Here is a 21183-nt window from a genome sequence, read left to right on the forward strand (position 1 = left end):
TGCTGTATGATCTATGGTTGGCGTCTCCTGAACATTACTGCCCTTAAATATATTTAAATTCTGCTACAATGGATAGATATAAATAGCTTGGAACTTAGTGTGCCAAGACATTTCGGCCTGCCCCGAAAGTTACCAAGCTATCAATCGGCAGTTGCGGTGCGGCTTGAGGAATCGAGATAGACGACATCAGAATACTGCCGCGCATTCAACTCAGCTGTTCTCACTGCTTACCCGTTTCCATATCCTTCAAACCCAGCTAGTGGAGAAGCCATCGTTGCGTGGCCTCTCCTATATCCTTTATGGTCGCATACCCAGGTCAATTGTGCTTCCCACAATACCAGCTATGAGCCTGCGACCTCCAAGACAGAATTCAAGCTTTGTTCAAAAGGTGACGGATTGAAGACAAATGATCTTCTAGAATTGAGTGCTACGAGCATTTATCCATCGGAATTTTGTTGTTAATGAGTGAGTTAAAAGCAGAGGTCGCGTTTGTTTCCCCTCGTCCCTCGTTTATATGACCCCTCCATTAGAGAGCCCCAATTGAGTGTGTGGAGTTATCATTCCTTTCAGTAAAAATACGTTTCTGCTAGCTGATTCTAACTTCCTCAACTTTTCTGCAAAGTTTCCTTCCCTCGATTCCTCCAACACTCACCCAATGTCTGTTGAAGTGCGTGACTATGGCACGGCAGCGTCTGCCAGCCGCTCTTCTCCCGATATCGAGGCACTACCAGCCTTCCCGACAGTTGAGCACTCACCCACTCCTTCGACTGCGCTTCCAGACGTTGGGAGTTTCAAACGTGTTGAGTCGCAGGATTTCATAAAGCGGCGGATAAAACGTTCAGATACCGCTCGTTCTTATCACCGTGAGGGAAGCACATCAGAAAGTGATAACTGGCACCCAGGAGAAGAGCCCGGCCTTGATCCTAGAGAGCCTCTTCCTCCATACCGGACAGGAGGAGAAACACTTCTTCGAGTCAAAAGCACACAATGCGACATTACAGTTGTGGATTTCTCTCAGCATGATATGCAAATGTATCACCTGGATAATACTACCCTGGGGTCGTTTTTGAGTAAGCCAAGGCAGCCTTGGGTCAAATGTCGATGGATTAATGTGAATGGGCTGAGCTGGGATGTTGTTAGCTTGCTTGCTAGTTATAAGGGATTGCACAGATTGGCAATCGAGGATCTATTGCACTCTGTGAATCGTACAAAAGTTGACTGGTTTCCAGACAACACCTTTATTGTTCTTGCGATGCAGAAACTAGTCAAGCTTCAGTCGGACGGACAGTTTGCTAATTCTTCCGGCGAAAGCGATAGCGAGAAGGGATATAATGGCCAATCAAATGAGAAGCCCAAGAAAAAACGGAAACAGTCAAAAAACGGAGCGGTTATTATGTCAGCTCTTATGGATGTTCTAAAGCCCTCTGGGAGAAAGAAAAAACTTGGGACAAAAGCATCTGAGCTCCCATTTGATCATACTTTTCGTGGAGGTGAAATCCTCCGGACGGGTGGCTCAAGGCGCAGCAGGCTACGCTCCCTTCAACGTTACCGAAGCGGTCCCAATGAGGATCGCATTGATTTCATGGAGAGGCATGCTGTCCTCGCATCAAGAGGCCTGGGCGTTGCCATCGAACAAGTTTCAATATTCCTTCACGCAGATAACACCGTAACTTCTTTCTTCGAGGCCAGTGCTCAAGATATCGAGTCACCGATCGTCCAACGGCTAATGTCCCCTGAAACTATCTTACGCCAGTGTTGCGATGCAAGTATGGTCGTCCAAGCTATTCTCGATGCTATCGTCGATCTGGCTATCCCTGTCACAATGGCATATCAGGATGCGATTGGGGACCTGGAACTAAGTGTCCTCACTGACCCCGAAATCCACCAATCGACGCGTCTTTATATTTTGACCTCCGAAATTGCTGTTTTGCGTAACGCAATGCAACCCATAATCGGCGTTGTGAACACTCTTCGGGACCACACATCTGGGCTAGCCTCTCGTTCAGGAACAACACCCCTGAAAAACTTGTCTTCTCCATCCATGAATACGCTCCCCTTAGATCCGGTGAATACGAAACCGGACAATTCTTATCCGGAAGGAGCTAAGATGCTAACTGTCGTCCGGATCAGCCCTATTTGCCATACTTATTTAGGTGATGTGTTGGACCATTGCATCACCATTACGGAAGGATATGATCAAATGAGACGATCTGCTGATAATATGATTGATCTTACCTTCAACACCATTGGTAAGACCTGATATTCCTTTTATTCATATTTTCAACTCCACTCAAATTTTTGGAAACGCAATCCCTGACTTATTGTCCGTTTCGTACAGGAGCTTACCAGAATGAAAGCATGAAACAACTTACCATCGTGACATGCATGTTTTTGCCACTGACATTCCTTACGGTTCGTGGTTCTTATTATAATCTAGCAACATCTAAACTGGTCACATACCAGGACCGTTCATACTTAACTAAATCTGTGAAGGGCTACTTCGGGATGAATTTCGTACGATTCGAAGGGGTACAAAATCATAGCGATGCGTAAGTTTTCCATAAATCCCGTGGGAATCTTTGATACGTAAATCCAAGCGCACGGAATGTGTTTATGGGGTTATTTTCCTCTGTCAAGCCATCTGTATGGATTGTTCCTCCTGCTTACCCTGTTTATCCCATCAGCTTCTTCTGGCCAATAGCCGTTCCGTTCGTCATTGTCACGACGGCAATTTTAATGTGAGTGATAGACATTATTTTTCGTCTAGTCTTGATGGATCATCAGGTTTAAAGGAAGGGTTCTAATATTTCGGCAACAGGCGTGATATGATTCAACGATACTTTATAAAACTTGCTCAACAACATATGATTCACACGTCGCGGAAACGGCGGCAGGAATCCCAACCAGCGTAGCCATGTCTCCTACTATCCTACTACTTTAAAACTGATGACGTCTCATGTGTGTTGCATATGGGTGGTTATTTGAGATATGTTTTTCCCGCATGATTTAATTTGGCAGTCCTTAGAATGCTGACCTCTCCTTTTCGTGGCAGCTTGATAGAAATGTTAGAGGAGCAGCATATTGACGTGTGTAACATATACGCGTATATGCGTCGTATCACGCTGTATCAATACAATATAGAAATAGAAATACATTTATTCGATATAGCTCTACTGCCGACCACGCGTATCTTTAGTACAGCAACTAAATCTTTCAACTTTCCAAGGGGCACAAAATCCCCGTCTAGAACGCCCTGCGCCTATTAGCCCAGTAAGCCTTCCAAGGCAACCTCCAATCAAAGGTGCGAAGTTCGGGTTTAAAAATATCGAAATCCACCGCTTGCAAACGATCTAGCCAGAGGGACGTCGAGACAGCAGGCATCAGGACACCAAACGATCTTTCCACCTCTGCCAGCTGTGCGCTGGAAGTTGACATATCGCCACCGTTACCATTGCTACTGACATCATTGTATTCATGTCCCTCTTCCCCTTCATGCTCAAAATCATGGCCTACACCCTGCCCGGCTCGCAGGTTTTTAAGCATTTGGCGGGCGGTGATGAGATGATCACTCGCACGAGTCGCAACAGTGAACACCGCATCACGAAGCCCTGGGGCCTCCGCGCCGTGCCGAAAGACATCTTCCTCCTTTAGTCCTGTTTCTGCCATGACGTCGAGCGGAAGCGTGATGGTTCCGACCCGAGCGCCAGAACCACCGCCGGCTCCACCGCCCAAGCCCCCAGGCTGGTTCGAGTGATGGTTTGGGGGGGCCGGGAAAGCAATTAGTGGTATCCCTCGTAGCACGGTGGAGATTCCTGCTGCCTTTCCTATGTGCGATGCGAGGTGATCTGCTGTAACGGAAGTCAGGGGCAGGGCGCTGAGGGTTAGATAGAGCAGGGTGGAATAGGTATTTTCAGCGTATGACTCCAGCGCAGAGATGGATGTGTAAGGCGTGTTTGTAAGGTATTGTTCGCGCGAGTTTATCATCCGCAGGAACCATCCTTTGCTTATTCGTGCTTGGCCCCCTGTGCGCGTGTCAAGCTCTGAGAGCGCCGATGCGAGCAGAATGGCAATGGGCTCCTTTGGCGGTTGACCGGCTAGCGTTCGTGTGATTGTATCCCGCCAGAATTGGAGACGCATCAGTCCGATTGTCGGGGTCGAGGTGGTGTCGGGGATCATGGAGAGGGAAACGTTAAGGGCCCGAACGGCGAGGTAGAAGCTGAGGGTTTGGCGGGGGATGAACGCACTAAGGGTGAAGGAAGGCCGGTCATATTTTCTAGTTTCAATTAGATTGCCATCTTGATTGATTCTCAGGGAAACTGAAAGATCAGTGTTACTCGCCGGAGAAGGTCAAGACAATATTTATGGGACGATTCAAACTCCGATTTGGCTGCTGGTAATGAATAATTCGATGACAGTGTTGCAGATTTTGAAAAATGCCGGCCGGTCTGGTATAAATTTCCAAGAGAAGTGTGTGTTTGATGTATTTTCAAGCGTCGAGCAGCGCAGCGCAGGCATGCGACAGGTGTCTTAAAGGACATTTGCACCGTAACAGATAGCAAGTTGGCGCGGTGATATTTAGTTGTCGGGGAGTATCAAGAGCTTTTAGTTCAAGGAACCCATGCAAAAATTCCCGCACTTGAAAAAATGCAATCACCAAGTCAAATCATTCCGGCGACGGTTAAAGGCATTGACATTGACTCGAATGTGCAACGATTGGCCTGCAACGATGAAATCAATCCCGAGATCCATTGATCTGTAACGCAACCGTGCCCATTGGCGACTCCGATATTTTTTGTCGCCATGACGTCGCTAGTCGGAAAGTCGCGTTTTTGCCGTGTTCCCGTGATTTGGCGCTCATCGCGTCTCCTCGGCCACTGATCAAAAGTCCTCCGAAGTTGGCGACATTCCAGCATCACAGCAGCCCCTTTCACCTATTATTAGGCCGATATGGCCACCCGCGGCGTGGCTTGTGCTGATATCGAGCGACCGTCAAAGAAACGCCGTTTCTTTGTTGAAGATGACAGTGCAGTCCCCTCGAATGAAGCCACACAGGCTATGGACGCGTTGTCCGAGAGGGCCAAGTCTGTTCACTCGGCCAGAAGCCCAACACCTGGCGTCTTGAATTCTGAAGCTTCATCTCTCACCGCTCATGATACTACTAGATTGGCAGCTGGAACTGTCGCTGCGGCTGAGGATGGATTTGACAGTGAACTTTTCACTAGCATCGTCGGGCAACCGGTTGATGCAAGCACCGTTCAAAAAATTCGAATAGCTGCAAAGGGTGACATGCAAACAGCAATTAATCTTTATCTTGACGGTTCTTGGGGCGGAGACGCCGCAACACAGAGGTCTACGGTAACATCCCCTGTACGAAATGGAACGCCCTCCGAACCAATTACGAATCCTCATGCAAAAGTGCCAATCACTAAAGTCGAAGACGCATCCCACGATGCCGAAGATGATCCTAATATTATCACGACTGATCCTGAATTTCGCTATATAGGCTCTTTTGGTGTTGGTGCATGGTCAACGAAGAGTGGCACGAATTTAGTGAAACACGGAGAGCTGGTCAACATTGAGCGGACTAAATTACAACCAACCATGAAACCTGGGAGGGGAGGCAAACCGGTTGCACGGATGTCAAATCAAAAAAGCGATGTGATAACGCGGTTCACTAATGGAGATGGCGAGGAGATTGGGAGACTCCCCCGGGAAACGGCTGAGTGGGTTTCGACATTGATTGATCAGAAAATATGCCGATTTGAAGGTGTATGTGTTTTTGCCCCGGATCAGATCCGTGTAAATGAAACCATATACCTTCAGTTGAAATGTTTTCTATGGAGAGGTGTGTTTCAGCAGAAGTCTTTTACGGCGCTTGGGGATGATAATGCCCCTCCAAGAATATTCGAGGAGCAAGAAACTGCCGAGGAAAAGGCCCTTCGCTTGCGACAAGTCGCATTAGTTAAACTTTTTAGCGAAATCCACCTTGAACCAACATCGGTTAATGAAATGATGGCGCGTCACAAGAAGGAAGGCTTGCTTCAGGCGGCGCAGATGAGCGAGAAGTTGAGTGAGAGGCTCAAAAGGACATCAAACTCTACGGCCCAGCAAAGTGGAGCTAGCGAATCTTCAGATGAGGAAGATGGCGAGAAGCTCGATGAAGACCAGCTTGATACCCTGTATAAGAAGGCCCAATCCTTTGATTTCAATATGCCTGAAATGGAACCCGGACCTGATTTCGCTATGGACCTTCGAAAATACCAAAAACAGGCTTTATATTGGATGTTAGGTAAAGAGAGAGATGCCCAGCCGAAACGTGAGCAATCTATGCACCCGTTGTGGGAAGAATATTCTTGGCCAACAGAGGATATGGATTGTCAACCACTACCTCGTGTGCCCAATCGTGAAAAGTTCTATGTCAACCCCTACTCTGGTGAGCTCAGTCTGGAATTTCCGGTCCAAGAACAAAATTGTTTAGGCGGGATTCTAGCAGACGAAATGGGTCTTGGGAAAACTATTGAGATGTTAAGCTTGATCCACTCTCACAAACCTGAGGTAGTCAAAAGTCAGTCCGCAGGGTTTGATACCTTATCGGGAGCTTTTTTCAATACCGCTCGACCCGTGCCCGCTCCGTATACCACCCTTGTTGTGGCTCCAACTTCTCTTCTCGCCCAATGGGAGAGTGAGGCAATGAAGGCTTCAAAAGAAGGATCAATGAAGGTTTTGGTTTACTACGGTAGTGATAAAACAGCAGATTTGAGAAAGCTCTGCTCCATGTCCAATCCAAATTCTTCTCCAAACCTTATAATTACGAGCTATGGTGTTGTTCGTTCAGAACATAGCCAGCTCGCTGGTCGGTCTGCTATGAATTCGAGTGGGGGTCTTTTTTCTGTGAACTTTTTCCGTGTTATTCTCGACGAAGCGCACTATATCAAGAACAGGGCCTCTAAAACTGCGCGGGCATGTTATGATATTAAAGGCACTCATCGATGGGCTCTCACAGGCACTCCTATCGTCAATCGACTTGAAGATCTCTTCAGCCTGGTACGATTCCTCAAAGTAGAGCCGTGGAGCAACTTTTCTTTCTGGAAAACTTTTATCACCGTTCCATTTGAATCGAAGGATTTTTTGCGTGCGCTAAATGTTGTGCAAACTGTCCTTGAACCGCTTGTCCTCCGTCGAACCAAGACTATGAAGACCCCCGATGGCGAGGCACTCGTCCCTCTACCCCCTCGAACCATTAAAATAGCTGAAGTTGAACTTTCAAGCCAAGAACGCGAAATTTATGACTTGATATTCACTCGGGCTAAGCGAACATTCAATGACAATGTGGCGGCAGGCACACTTTTAAAATCGTATACGACCATTTTTGCGCAAATTCTTCGTCTGCGCCAAACATGTTGCCATCCCGTGCTCACGCGAAATCAAAACATAGTTGCAGAAGAAGAGGATGCAGCCATCGCTGCCGATGATGCTAACGTTTTCAAGGATGATATGGACCTTCAGGACCTCATTGACCGATTCACGATGGCTACCTCTAGCGAGAATCCTGACGGTCAGCATGACCCTATTAGCAAGTTCACTACGCATGCTCTACGACAGATACAGACCGAGACAAGTGGGGAATGTCCTATATGCACGGATGAACCGATGGTTGACCCTGCAGTCACCTCCTGCTGGCACAGTGCTTGCAAAAAATGCCTAGTAGACTACGTAGAACACCAAAGAGACAAAGGTCAAATGCCTCGTTGCTTCTCTTGTCGTGAGACCATCACGATTCGAGATATTTTTGAAGTTATCCGCCACAGATCACCCAACCAGACTCCTGGTGAAGGAGACTTGTACGATAGTGCACCACTGGGGTCATCCTCTCCCGCACCTCGCATTTCTCTTCGTCGGATAAACCCTCTATCCCCGACAGCTCAAACCTCCGCCAAGATCCATGCCCTAATTTCACATCTGACAGACCTTCCGCCAAACACCAAGTCCGTTGTTTTCTCACAATTCACCTCATTTCTCGACCTCATTGGACCGCAGTTGACCCGTGCGGGAATTCCATATCTCCGTTTCGATGGCACCATGGCGCAGAAAGCGCGCTCGGCAGTCCTGGCCAAATTCACTTCTGCACATTTCCCTGACGAGGAGGACGATGAAGATGGTAACAACAAGCGCCAATCGAAATTTCCCTCGTCACGCTCTCACGTTAAAGCCCCCCCACCAAACGTCTTGTTAATCAGTCTTCGTGCTGGGGGAGTCGGGTTGAATCTTACCGCTGCCAATCAGGTGTTTATGATGGACCCCTGGTGGAGCTTTGCAACCGAAGCTCAGGCGATCGATAGGGTTCATCGCATGGGTCAACTGAAAGATGTATCAGTGACCAGATTTATTGTAAAGGATAGTATTGAGGGTCGTATTTTAAGGATTCAAGAACGGAAAATGATGATTGCGGGATCATTGGGATTGAGGGTTGGAGGTGATGGGGGCGAGGAAGAGCGGAGGAAGGAAAGGATTGAGGAGTTGAAGCTATTATTTGAGTAGAGCTTATCAGGAGGATTTTCTTTGGTTTTGTAGATATGCCTGGGCATAGCGATATTGCCAATTGGTGTTGGATACCGATCAGATATTCTAAAGATGTACAGTACATCACTCCGCCTCCACGAAATTTAACTTTTTTGCAGTGATCCTTGAACAGCCCCCAAAAGCATCGTTTCTAAATATACTCAGGGGTTACGCTGGTCCATTCTCACGTTTCGCATATAAATACATAATCGTGAGCTCAATTAACCCTGTAAATCTCTGGGATGCTGTGCGAAGATATATTGCAGTGGATCACCAGTAGTGAACCATTCTCCAAACTTTGTCCATCTATCAACTTCATATATAAAAAGATCTCCCCTCCGTCAGTCCGCCAACCATATACTTCAGGAACTGGCACACTGCCTTTTAAAAAGGGATAAAGTGTGGCCTTCAGCAATTGTAAAATTGGAGTCCCACTTGACAAACAAATTCATTCCCAGAAATACAGTAGGTGGTGGATTGTAATGTGAGCCTGTGTCTTCTAAAACCTTTCGTTTGTCCGGGCCAGACCCCGCTAAATATTGAGCATGAGCTTGGGCACAAACATCTTCTGGCGATGGTTGCTGTGGCCATGTCTTAAAGAAGACCGCTGAAAATCTTCACTCGGATCATTCGGCAGTATTGCTGGAGTGCATTGAACTGGGCCTGAGAAGACTGTTGGCGGATGTTTCTGGGAGTCCATCCGCGGTTGCTCCTCAGCTGAGATAAGTGGAATTACTGGTACGGAACGCATTTTTCATACTAACGCAAAGTTCTGTTCTGTGCCACTTTACTAGCAACGTAGAGGTTGATATAAAGCAGCTGGAGGTGGAAGAACGCAAGAAGTCTTTTGAGTTGGATGAATTCTGTGCACAAGCCCAAGCACCATAGACCCACTTAGCTTAGAATCCTTGGAGGTGGAAGCCCAGCGTAAGTTGTGGGTTGTAGTTTATTTGGGTATCCAAGGGCTCGAAATTTTGACAAAAATATCGCAGATGTAGCTGGATTTTTGTATTGGGGATAGACACAATACAATCACTTCAGTACTTGATCAGCATTAAATAAAGAGACAAAGCAAGTGTATATCTCCAACACTTGCTTCATCTATTCCAACGCAAAAATTGTACAAGGCTCTTATGTATTTACCGCACTTGTACGTGAGATTTTGAGCAACTTGGAGCGAATGAGACGAAGGAACCCCAAAACCAAACGAAGTAGAAAAAAGCAAAATCAATATGCACATCAAAGGTGAAGCTGAGTGAAATAACAATGGGAAAGTAGTGAACTTGAGCAAAACGTGCGAATAAAGCATCCAAAACAGTCGTGATAGTCGTCTATGAACACCAATTGCATAAGTCCGCAAAGAGCAGAACTTTTATCAGATGATCAATGGCTAATGTAGGAACGCCGATGGGACCAGATACACATACCGTCCAAACAAAAAAAGAGAAGCATGAATTCGTTATTTAGTCTGTCGCTGTGGTACTTGACCGTTCCCTTCGGCGTTCTCTTTACTTTTTGGGTTCAGTGGATTGCTGGGGTCATAGCACACTGCTTTCACAATCCCTAACCCTTTAGTTCTACCCTCGCGGAACAGGATCCGATCGCCAACTGATACGAACTCAGGGCGTTGAATGAAACGGAATGCAACTAGAGCCCGGTCCCCAGTGCGGATATAGTCACGGTCTATGTCGATTATGGCACAAGTCTGACTCACCGCGCCAACGTGAAGCATAGCCTGATACTTTGTTTTGATGGTAGTTGCATGAGAAAGAATCAGGACTGTGTTGATAATGATTAGCTGAGGGTATTGATTTTCCATGAGAAGTACAAGAAGTGACCTGGGAACATCTGAGGCGGTAATATAACATACCTTCAGCGACAAATTCGCGATACACTTTTGGAGGCTGGTCAAGTTTTGGGAGAACGACCATGCCCTTACGCACCTCTTTTCTACGAACACCTTTGAGGGCGAAAGAAGCAGACTGCCCAGCAGAGCAGGCATGCACGGCTATACGTTTTCGTTCAATAGACTTGATAGTTGTTGTCCGGAACTGGCCAAGCGAATCTGGGCCAATCATTATGGAATCTCCGGCATGGACCACCCCTGATTTAACAACGCCAGAAACAACAGTTCCCACGAAAGGAACAGAGAAGGTATCATTCACCAGGAACTCGAAGGGTGCGTCAGCGTCGTACTGTCCATGATGTGGAAGGATGTTTAAGAAGGTCCGGACAAGATCAAGAGACTCTCCTGTCACGTTGGACACCTGGAATATAGGACATATCCGCTGGTTAACGAATTGGGTCGCTGTGTTAACGGTTTCCTCCATGTTTTTGATGAATATGGGTATTTTCCGAGCACCTGGAGATTTGAGGATGCGAGTCAACTGGGTGAGGGTCTGCTGGAGGATATTGGGCGGGCAGATATCTATTTTGGTAATGACCACCATGACGGGAACATTCAGAGACAATGCGATTCCAAGGTGCTCTTTGCTCATTCCGATTATGCCATTATTTGCAGCAACCATAAGCAGGCAGTAATTAGGGCTGCTGCTCAACAATCCGAAAACAGTGGTACGTAGATAGCGTTCATGCCCAGCCAGATCTGTGAAGGAAATTACTTTGGCAGATTGCCTGCCGATTTCCTCCCAAGATTGTTTGCGTCCTTGCCCACGTCCAACAATCTCACCATGGGTATCGAATCCCATTATTTCCATGCCTACTGAACTCGTTCGACCACTCTCGATTTCATGCTTGTGGCGGAAGAGATTGATCCTTGCTCTTCCACGGCCATCGTCGAGTTTACCCTTGACAAGAACACCAAGCAAGGTGCTTTTTCCGGCATCCACATTTCCAACTACCGCAATTCTAGTTTCAATCACGTCCTCAGGCGACGCTGGAGCTTGTCGAATGAGAATTTTGCCGTAAGCATGCTTGATCCGTTCGTTTTTAGATTCCACCTCTTCTGGACCACCGACATTGTAGGTTAGTAGCACTTTACAGTCAGCCCGAAGCGTTTGTGCGGCTCTGCGGAGCCGCTCTAGGGCGGTGTCCCACTGTGCTTTGTTGAAGCCCATCCAATCCCCATTGTCTTCCTGTCCAAGGTCGAAAATTGTTTCCCCACGACCTTCACCAAGTCGAGCCTGTACTACACCGGCGAGTTGTTGCAGCGTATCATCTGCGGTAGCCGAGTCATCCAGAAGCAGTTGTTTTAGCTCTACCTGGCCTGTATTGTCAGACAGCCCTAGCTGGTCAAGAATATCGAGCTCCGCATGGTCTTCTGTTGTCGTCACCTGGCTCACGGTGGAATAGCCGCTGTCGCTGGGTGCTACGGATGCTCCACGGACATCACGGTGCAGAGGAGCGCGATGCGCTTGCTGCTTCTCGACATATTCGACAAAGTCGCTGAGCGCCTAGTTATATGTAGATTAGAAATGTAGCTACATACGTACGGAAATTACGGTAGAAATCGAGTTTTAGAGGTGAAGAACAATGTCATACCAGTTCACCTTTACGTCGCTCCTCCAGCGTCTGCTTGCGATTTCCGTGCGTCATGTTATTTGCGTCGTGGCGTATACTTGCATGCGACGAAACTGGGGTTGGTCACCAGCGATATGGGTTCAAAGGTGTATTCGGAGTATCATTTCTTTGTGCTTGAATTGAAAATAAGAATAATGAGTGAACTATGCGTTGAAAAATATGTTGGAATATGCTATGGCGACGTTGACAGTGGAAGGAAGAGAAGTCAGTATACATTTAAATACTTGAATTTTGTGGACTGATCTAAAGTGTCAAATTGAAGGAGTCATCAAAACCGACGACTTTGACTCACAGCTACCAACGCATAAACGCCAACGAATTATTATTTTTTTTCTTTTTCAAGGAAAAATAAACGGTATCTGAAGCCTGAGATATTACTTGTAGATTCTTAGATTCTTCCGCTAAACACACTAGAATGTGATATGGGTCAGAGCAAGTCGCTTTGCTTTGCCTAATTCGGAACGCCGAGTGCTCTCTTCGCCATTGGAAGGAGACGATCGAGTCATCTTTTTGATCTATCTAACAAATTCCACATACTTATGCGTGGCTTAAAAACAATAAACACATGTTGCTGTTAATACGGAAATCCCACTGATCTGTATCCCAGAGCGATTAAACCGAAAACCGCAGCCAAGTATTTGCTGCCCAATATGCCGTTCCGGCGCAAAACATATTTCCCTCTGGGTAGGATGTTATTGAATCGTAAACCTTACGGTTTTCCAAATTTAGTCGCTGTGCACGCCTATGACGGGGCCTGAGGCGATATCAAGACAACCGAGTCCCCTATACACATAAGTTAGCTCAAAGGACTGGATTGTTAGTGGCGTAGAAGGAAATTGGCTACATACCTCTTACGAAAAGCATTTCTTCTTGCTTCTTGATTGTCTTCAAACGGTACGGTGTTAGCGATGGAGAAAAGCGAGGCGAGCTAATGCCAATGAATACTTGGTCAAGACCTGACCTTAATGACTTCCTGCTCAGATTCATCCTCCTCGACGATATAAATTGTTTCTTCAACGTCGCCTAGGACCAAATTGCAGTGACTGTCATAGGCCTAGAGAAGAGAGACGTCAATGCTATCATCCAACCATCACAAGTTAACCACAATTGAGGGAATCACACGGACATGTAGGCGGCCCTTGAGCTCACGATCTCCACGAAGTTTCACGAAGACGACCTCGTCGAGAGAGAGGCGGACAAGATCCAAGGGTTCCGAAAATTGAGCTGCAGCCCCGGCATCTGCGTCAGCCATGACGGCTGCAGGCAAACTCAGGACGGGGAAAATCGATAATGGCGCGCAGACAGAGTAAGTAATTCATGTGTTCTCTCTGTTTCGTCGCGAAGAGGGGGGTCGCGATCGATCTCGGGTGTGGACAGGCGGCAATCCAAAACGGTTTAGTGCGGACAGTTTGACGAAGATCCAAAACTCAAGAAAAAAAAAAGCGGCAGCAACTTCACCAACAGCTAGCATCCATTGCCAGCTACGATTGATCCTCCCGATTCGACCCATTCTAGCACATCACGCATTGATGCGAGGAATTGGTTTTAGAAGTGAGGCCCTGAGCTCTCATTTTGTCTGCCCGTCATGTTGCACGCGGCTTACCGGTGATGGCTACCTCCGCTGGTATACAGTTCGCCCTGGTCACCGCGCCCGCTTTGTTGCCCAACAATCAAGAAAGCTCTCGACTGGAGCGTACAGTCCGTGGTCGTTCAAGCGGCTTAAAACAGCATGGAATGCGTCGAAGCTCAAAGATCCGGAAGGGTCAGAGCCCCCTTTCCTCCTGCAAGCTCTGTCCTTCAATCTTGACACGCATAGACGGACCGAAGCCGATTTGAAGAGACAAGACGGCAGACCATACAAAACCTTCACTACCGAATTAATGGATACATACTACTCCATGGAAGATGGAATTCTTGATTACTTTGACAGAGAGAATCCAGATATGGTTGTATATGCCTTTTTGGGCCCTGAGCAAATCCAGTCTATCACGTATAATTTACCCGACTCGGCGTTTGCTGTAGCACTCTCCCTCCTTACCCCTTCACATTTTATCGAGCCTCATAAAAAACTACACAGAAGATTTCATCCGGCCGTGGCACACGCCAAGGGTTATAAGACGCTCGAAGTAACCTTTGACGAGTTCAAACGGGTTCTCCATTTCGCTGTTGAGAAACGCCGCGGGGCTGGCTTCAAATTGGGAATTTCCGAATATACTCATCTTCTGGATTGCGCACGGTCAATGGGAGATGCGGACATGGCGGACTGTCTGTGGCATGATATGAGGGTGGACGGAATCGAGCCAAATACTGCCTGTTACAACCATTGCATGGAAGCAAAAGCGTGGCACCATGCATACGTGTCGAAAGAGAAATTCAATTTAAGATTCACGCCCTGGGTTTATAGGAAGCGAAGTTATAGCGACAAGAATGTTGGTTACCAAGGATACAGCACTGCCGGCGAAAACAGTGTTCGGCAACAAGTGCTTCGGTTGTTTGACGAAATGGTTTCAAGCGGCCAAAAGCCCGACGAAGCTACCTATGTCAATGTTATGATTGCTTCTAGTAGAGAAGGCCACATTGTGGCCGTAGAAAATGTCCTGAAAACAGTGTGGAATATCGACGTCGAGTTGATACTGACTCGTGAGGATCCTGCCAACATCCCTCCCGTTACACAGTTCAACCCCACAGACCCGCTACATCCTACATCTCGCATCTTGTATGCAGTTTCGCACATCTTTGGCTCGAACAACGATCTTTCCACCGCGCTTCGACTTGTTGACTTCATTTCTACCCATTACAAAATTCCTATTCCCGACTCCGTCTGGTTGGAATTAATCGAATGGGCCTATGTCTTGTCCGTCAAGAGGTGGGGTCCTAGAGCTGAGGAAAACAGCGTGGGGAAGGTTCCCAAGGAAACTGTCAAGAGACTGTTTGATACAATGACCTCTAGTCCATATAATGTGAAGCCGACGCTACCACTATACGACATGCTCATTTCCACATCCTGGTCACGATGCAATCTTGACGATACTTTGAAATATATGCGCGAAGGATATGCATTATTCCAGGAATCCTTAAGGAGAAGAAATACGGCGAAATACGCGTTCGTTGATCATCTTTTGAATTTCCTACCAGAAAAAATTCGAACGCAGGTCACGCTGAAGAATAACTACCAGCGCTTAATAACCAACCTCCAAAAATCTGGCTTAGGGGCGCGAATGGGAAATTATACAAGTGCGCCGCTTGACCCAGTCGCTAGAAATGAAGCTATTCGAGAAGCCAAAAGAGCACAATATCAACTAGACCTGGCTAATCGGCTGATGCCATACTGGCGTGAAGAGGCTAAGGCCAAAGAAACGGGGATGGCTCCTAGCTATCTTAACCGGAGGTGGGTAAGAAGGCAACTTTCTCGGTTGAACGCGATTGAAGCGGAGGACCCAATGGACCCGGACCTGGCCAACGACACAGAGGAAGTCGACACGCCGGCGGTCAGTCTATCCATGATAAAGGAGTACAGAGCCATGAAGGCTGCCTTCAATTTAGAGCAACTGAATACCAGCCGAGATGCATCATTTATCGAGCGATGGGTGCGGCTACTGATTGTTGGCAGACGATGGGTCCCGGACACTGACCGTTGGGAACGCCAACTCCTCCCGCGCTTCCTGCGGGAGTGGGAAGCATTTCTACCGGAGAACGTATACTATAAGACTAGAGGAGGGATTGTGGAGTTCCTTCCTATCAGCTTCTGGCCCCACGGCAAACGTGAGCGCCCGGAGAAGGGCGTCACTGATCGGGAACTTGGTCTGTACGATTCAGACGAGGGCGTATTGCTCACGGATTACTTTGAAATCATTGGCGAACGTCCGAATGCGCGCCTGGATGATTCCCACGACACAGAGTTTTATGAGCTGGATGCTGCGCGAACATACTAGTTTGGTGTTTATGTTAATACTTTCTTCCTTGACAATTTATAGCCGCATAATGGAGTGATAATATATTCGATACCTCTTACCGAATCCCGCCTCACATCAGACCACATATCTGATACCCCATGTTAAATGTATGTACGTTAGATGAAAATCCGGCCAACCTGTCTCCTTATATTTACCCCAGATCTCCTGCCATTGTCTCTCTCTAGCATTAAACCCGTCAAGGCCATGTTGCCTTAAAGCACCCCTCATGGACTCTTGCTTCTACCATCTTTACTTCGTCTTATAGATTCCAGAGCTTGCAACGGGGTAATGTACAGTACACTTTTACCAGGATGGATCTACAATTAGATTTTGTTCAGAAAACTATCTTGGATTTTACCCATTGTTCACTTCACAAAGCATCCCGCCTATCAAACCACCATTCTTGAACCATTAGAAAAAACCAGCTTTATATTATATAAAAATGCCGTATAACTATAGTATGTACAGTATATAAACTTACAACAACATCTACTATGTTACAGATGGGTATTACAACTACACATGTCTCAATCTATCAACACCTTTCAACACCTCCTTCTATCACCACAAGCTACAGTTCATCCAAACTCCCTCCTTGAAGGTCCCAAAACTCCATTCAAATATCTATACCGCCTCCCGTTTCAGATCATTAACAACCATATACCTCCCGATGGATACCCACCCCCAGCGAAACCAGACCATCTGGCTCTTGTGTGCGCGCACCATAGCTTTCACGCCAGCCAACCAATCCGTAATCCCGCTAACAAAGAGCAGTCGTTTCGGCTGTCTATCCTTAGCTGTACTTGCAGCCGGCTTCCGATCAAAGACAGCCCCAACAAACCCATGCACCATGCTCAGTGGTGCATCCAGAATGCCAATGTATTTGCGCAGGATACTTGTGGACGTCAGCGAGTAGAGAGTGACGGGGCAGGCGTAGCCAGATTTGCCCTTCATGAGGTTTTGGAGGAAGGCGCGGGCGCCGTGGTACAGGGAGCGGTGGTTTGGGTGGTTGCTGACGCCGGACTGGTCGAAGGTGATCAGGATGTCGATGGTGGCTGTTGGGGGATTGTTTGTTGGTTTGGAGGAGCCGTTGGCCGTAGCGGAGGGGAGGTCGGGCGCGAAGGCAGAGGCAAGGAGGGCGGAGATGTCGGAGGCGGACCAGGTTGCGGTCATGCTGTCTGGAAAGCGGGATGGGTCGTCTACGACGAAGACGTCAGCTTCGCTTCGGAGACCGAGGCGGAGGGCGCTGGCTTTTAATTCTTTTTTACGTATGTGGCCGAGGCCGGCTGCGTCGCCTATTTCGTTTAATTTCTTTGGTTAGTGGGGGGTTACTCATGGTAGACTTGGGTAAGAGATATAATCGAAACATTGACTTCTCCAAGTAGGAAGAGGGGAAAAAAAATCCCCAAACACGCATACCAGAGCTCAAGCAAAGGATTTTTAAATGGTTTCCCAATTCCGCCCGGGTCATCGCTATCAGTGTTGGCGCAAAGAACATTGCCTCATCGTCGGGATGGGCGATCAAAAGACATATCCTTTTGTTCTGAACACTGGGGAACGAAAGGCCAAATGACGACTTGATTGTGGTGGCGGAGATAGTCCAGAAGAAGAGGAGGAACGCAGGGATAATGGCGAGGGTGAGGAAAGTTGGACTGGTGTCGATATCCATGGCCGGGCGCTGGGGGAAGACTCGGGGTACTCAGGGTGCTGGGAATTCTCGTGTAAAAGTAGGTAGAGAGTTCGACAATTGAGCAAATTTCCATACGATCGCCGGGTTTGTGTTTCCTCCACTACAAGAGTGTCACAGCCTAAATAATGTAAAACGGCCGCGGCGAAGGAAACACGATATCCGAAATTCTCAACTATAAAGTATTTAGTAGATGGCGGGACGAACTGATTCCAATGCTGCGCGCCTCAGCGAACAAACAGAGTTCACTCGGGGAACGCGCACTCCCCTCTCCCCAATTCGTGGACGATAGCAGAGGGAGGTGCCGTGATCAATTGAAAGACATCACAGCACCATCCGCCAAAGGACTCGACGGGAACGGGTAACGTGGCATGATCAGCTCTAGTGAATCTCAATAGGGGGGATCAAGATGGCTCGGCGCTGTTGGCGTTGTTCGGGGATTTTAATTCGGCACTAAGCAATTAGCGAGTTTCCCCTGAGCCAACTCTCGCTCTTGAGGAATGCTCCATCAGGTCAAATATTGAAGAACATACAATGAATATAAAACGAGGATAGGAGTATGAGGTTGGAGAAGTCAATAACTGATATACCCCAAGAGCCGCGCCTAGAGCCGCATCTCAGCACCGTTCCCAATCGACAGAATGAGGATGGAGAGGATCAAACCGACTTCCTGCTAGCAGAGTATGAATCGGGTCCATTACTCAATTCTCAGATATGTCCAGTATCTTCTCTAAGTGTACAGATCTGTATAAGCTCCGCTATTCGGTTCTCCCCATTGACGAATCTTTAACTTTCACAATCTCACGAAAGTCTTTGCGACCACGCCTGTCCTGGAGTGGTCAATATTGCTCGGAAAGCCCTAAGAACTTTCTCTCAGACTACAATCGATTCAGCAGCGGATACCTGTCTGGGTTACCGATATAGGAAATTTTAAAAATAACCCCCCCCCCCCCCCCCCCCCCCCCCCCCGAATAACCTAGTACACATCAGCAAAACCGCCAGCTGGGCATTCCATCTTAACATTCACGCTACACATGTGGTATAAGGGCTGAACGGATGACATTCGTCCTTTAAAATTCTCCATGCATTCAAAGTGTCATTGACACTACCCACCCGGATACGTGGCTCTGCTCTCTAAAATCAAATTCCAGACTCGCAAGAATGAAGAAATCGAATCAGCTGTGGTCCACCACATAGAGCGACCTAGAAGGTGAGCAGGGGCTCTGGGTGAGTTTACGCACGCAACGCCCTGTCCAGTTGATACTAAGGTTCCCCAAATGGCAACAACCCTGCAAATCGAGGGGGCAGGCATCTTTTGCTGTTCTTCCGTTGGCCGTCCCGGAATTTCTCATTTTGATTTAGCTTTGAGTATAGAAGCGGGCCAGAGTCCTTAAACAAGTCCGTGATGGAAGAACGCCATGCCATATACGTTTTCTCCGAAGCTGAAAAGGGTTGTTACTTCTCATAGAAGGTCTATGCCGCCTGCTACGAACAGACCCCTGCGCATTATATCGATGGCCTGGACATTCCCGGGTTTGGGATAGGCTTTCAAGTTCCTGTTGAGGGCTTGTTCAATTTCTTGCATGTCATACTAGCATTAAAACATTTTTTTTCTTTTATCGATCAATGATGCAGCGGGTCAGATTCCACGAAAGTGTGTAGCGCAGACGCCATGTGTTGTTTGACGGGGATTACTTCCTCTCTTCCACATTTTGCAAGGGTGGTGTGTTTTTTTCTTTTAGGGGAGAGGGGAGGCCGGGGGCGCGAAGGCCACGACGATAAGATGCTTGAAGAATGCAGATACAAGGGCCATATAGTTTCTGGGACCTCTGCATTGTCTCGACGTTTAATGACCCAATTGAGCAGCTACTTTGTCAACTGTGATGCATCAAGTTGTTGATAACTTTTGGCTTGCAGGGCGGATGCCCTCGTATTGCTCAACATGGATCCTGCCACCCATTGCATGTTATTTCCGGCATCAGACAGTTTGAATGTTTTATATACCTCCTTAGCTGGGGGGGCTCAAGTGCTTAAGCTACTGAGAAATCGTTCATGCAGCTTTAACGCCAGGGGTACCTTTCCGAGACCCAACCACTACTGAGTACCATTACAACTGTTCCATTGATGAAAGGGGCGGACTTACTACTAACTTAGGACACACACCCTGTCCATGTATTCCCCTTTTTCTCTTTCTTCGAGTGACTAACAGGTTTGTGTGCCAGATTCCTACAATATGATGCCATATATCCTATTGGATAACCACTGCACGCCTGAAGGCGACGGCGAACCCCCGAAAGAGTCCACGGTGCGTGTTTATCCCGCCACACAGTGAGAACTCCTCCTATTAATAGCTTCCGGTTCGCACATAACTTTTCACGCCCAGAGGAGAAAATCAAGCCGCATGGATGGTTCGTATTCATACCCCAGCCCACGGAGCATAGTTACAAAATTGGCAATTGAAGAGGAAAATTTTTGAACAGATAATGTATGATACTTTGCATGGTTGATGGAGTGATTATCATTGCATTGTCTTATCGTATCTCCGAATATATAGGGACTAACTTTCGTTCTCGATTTCATCATCGTATCAACCTTGGAAAAAATTTTCTTCCCGACTAACTTGCATGGACCAACAGCTCCCCCCCACGCCGCCACACGACGCCACACGCTGCCACCAAGATGTCAAGGACATCCTCACAGTTACTAGCATGATCGACGGCTTAGTGCGGGGCCGCAGAGATCATTTTATTTAGTTATTTATTTATTTTATGTTTTAAATTTATTTCGTTGTGTGCTTTATCAACACACCGAAAATCATTTGGGGCTTTTTATTAGAAGATTCTTTTTCCTTGCTCAGTTAACGCTATTTCTCTTTCTTTGCTGTGTATTTAATTGGTTCCTGCCAGGTGGTTAATTTTAGACATCTTGGTCACTGACATCAGGGTGACAATGTCCGGATGCGAGCTTGTATGTTCAAATGGAATACGCAAATGAAATGAGATTCGCCCGCTACCACAACTGCTAAGCCTGGATGGATGACTGTAATAAGTAGAACCTCAGGTACAAAAATTATGGGATTCGAATGGTCCAATCCGGATCATGTCCGTGACGGCAATCAATCCAGGTCAGTGCGGCTTCAAACTTAATTCGGTTGGAATCTGGAAGGCCAAAGCTGACGTTGGCTAGAGCTTCTAAATGATCCTCCCATGGGTCGATATATGACTGGATCTTAGCTTGCCCCCTACGTAGTTTTCAAGTTTCAAAGTTGGCAGTTTGGAGTCTTTGACGCACTCGAGATCAGGTTAAGCTCCCCCGCTGTTCAGGTCCGCCATTGGCTAAATTCTTTCCCCTGACTGGCAATGTGTGACAGAACGTCCCAGCACGTTGCCGCGTTGTCGCGTTGCTCACATCGGCTGTTCTCCGATCCACCTGCTCTTAGCTTGA

At 47.4% G+C, this 21183-nt stretch overlaps 8 protein-coding genes across 8 annotated transcripts; 4 read left to right on the forward strand and 4 right to left on the reverse strand.

Annotated features, from left to right (window-relative positions):
- Positions 1–655: 655 nt before the first annotated feature.
- Positions 656–2912, forward strand: HCBG_01641 (uncharacterized protein; the record flags this gene model as incomplete). The annotated part of the gene is made up of 3 exons (XM_045428690.1): positions 656–2249; positions 2438–2549; positions 2819–2912. 3 exons carry the CDS (start codon positions 656–658, stop codon positions 2910–2912), a joined length of 1800 nt encoding a protein of 599 aa, XP_045290476.1.
- A 184-nt stretch (positions 2913–3096) lies between these two features.
- HCBG_01642 (uncharacterized protein) lies at positions 3097–4779 on the reverse strand (the record flags this gene model as incomplete). Its single annotated transcript, XM_045428691.1, has 2 exons — positions 3097–4273; positions 4339–4779. 2 exons carry the CDS (start codon positions 4536–4538, stop codon positions 3244–3246), a joined length of 1230 nt encoding a protein of 409 aa, XP_045290477.1.
- A 168-nt stretch (positions 4780–4947) lies between these two features.
- HCBG_01643 (DNA repair protein rad5) lies at positions 4948–8538 on the forward strand (the record flags this gene model as incomplete). The annotated part of the gene is made up of 1 exon (XM_045428692.1): positions 4948–8538. One exon carries the CDS (start codon positions 4948–4950, stop codon positions 8536–8538), a length of 3591 nt encoding a protein of 1196 aa, XP_045290478.1.
- A 1085-nt stretch (positions 8539–9623) lies between these two features.
- On the reverse strand, positions 9624–12285 carry HCBG_01644 (GTP-binding protein; the record flags this gene model as incomplete). Its single annotated transcript, XM_045428693.1, has 3 exons — positions 9624–10338; positions 10430–11972; positions 12061–12285. The coding sequence occupies 3 exons, from the start codon at positions 12112–12114 to the stop codon at positions 10019–10021; spliced, it is 1917 nt and encodes a 638-aa protein (XP_045290479.1).
- A 190-nt stretch (positions 12286–12475) lies between these two features.
- Positions 12476–13418, reverse strand: HCBG_01645 (U6 snRNP-associated protein Lsm3; the record flags this gene model as incomplete). Its single annotated transcript, XM_045428694.1, has 4 exons — positions 12476–12882; positions 12948–12984; positions 13061–13153; positions 13226–13418. 4 exons carry the CDS (start codon positions 13349–13351, stop codon positions 12842–12844), a joined length of 297 nt encoding a protein of 98 aa, XP_045290480.1.
- A 149-nt stretch (positions 13419–13567) lies between these two features.
- On the reverse strand, positions 13568–17944 carry HCBG_01646 (uncharacterized protein; the record flags this gene model as incomplete). The annotated part of the gene is made up of 2 exons (XM_045428695.1): positions 13568–17347; positions 17472–17944. 2 exons carry the CDS (start codon positions 17719–17721, stop codon positions 16677–16679), a joined length of 921 nt encoding a protein of 306 aa, XP_045290482.1.
- On the forward strand, positions 13629–16031 carry HCBG_01647 (uncharacterized protein; the record flags this gene model as incomplete). The annotated part of the gene is made up of 1 exon (XM_045428696.1): positions 13629–16031. One exon carries the CDS (start codon positions 13629–13631, stop codon positions 16029–16031), a length of 2403 nt encoding a protein of 800 aa, XP_045290481.1.
- A 1737-nt stretch (positions 17945–19681) lies between the features above and the next one.
- Positions 19682–20925, forward strand: HCBG_01648 (uncharacterized protein; the record flags this gene model as incomplete). The annotated part of the gene is made up of 5 exons (XM_045428697.1): positions 19682–19724; positions 19962–20044; positions 20376–20462; positions 20682–20706; positions 20789–20925. 5 exons carry the CDS (start codon positions 19682–19684, stop codon positions 20923–20925), a joined length of 375 nt encoding a protein of 124 aa, XP_045290483.1.
- Between the last annotated feature and the right edge of the window lie 258 nt (positions 20926–21183).

This window comes from Histoplasma capsulatum (assembly GCF_000150115.1).
Source record: "Histoplasma capsulatum G186AR genomic scaffold supercont2.2, whole genome shotgun sequence".
Classification (NCBI taxonomy): Eukaryota; Fungi; Ascomycota; class Eurotiomycetes; order Onygenales; family Ajellomycetaceae; genus Histoplasma; species Histoplasma capsulatum.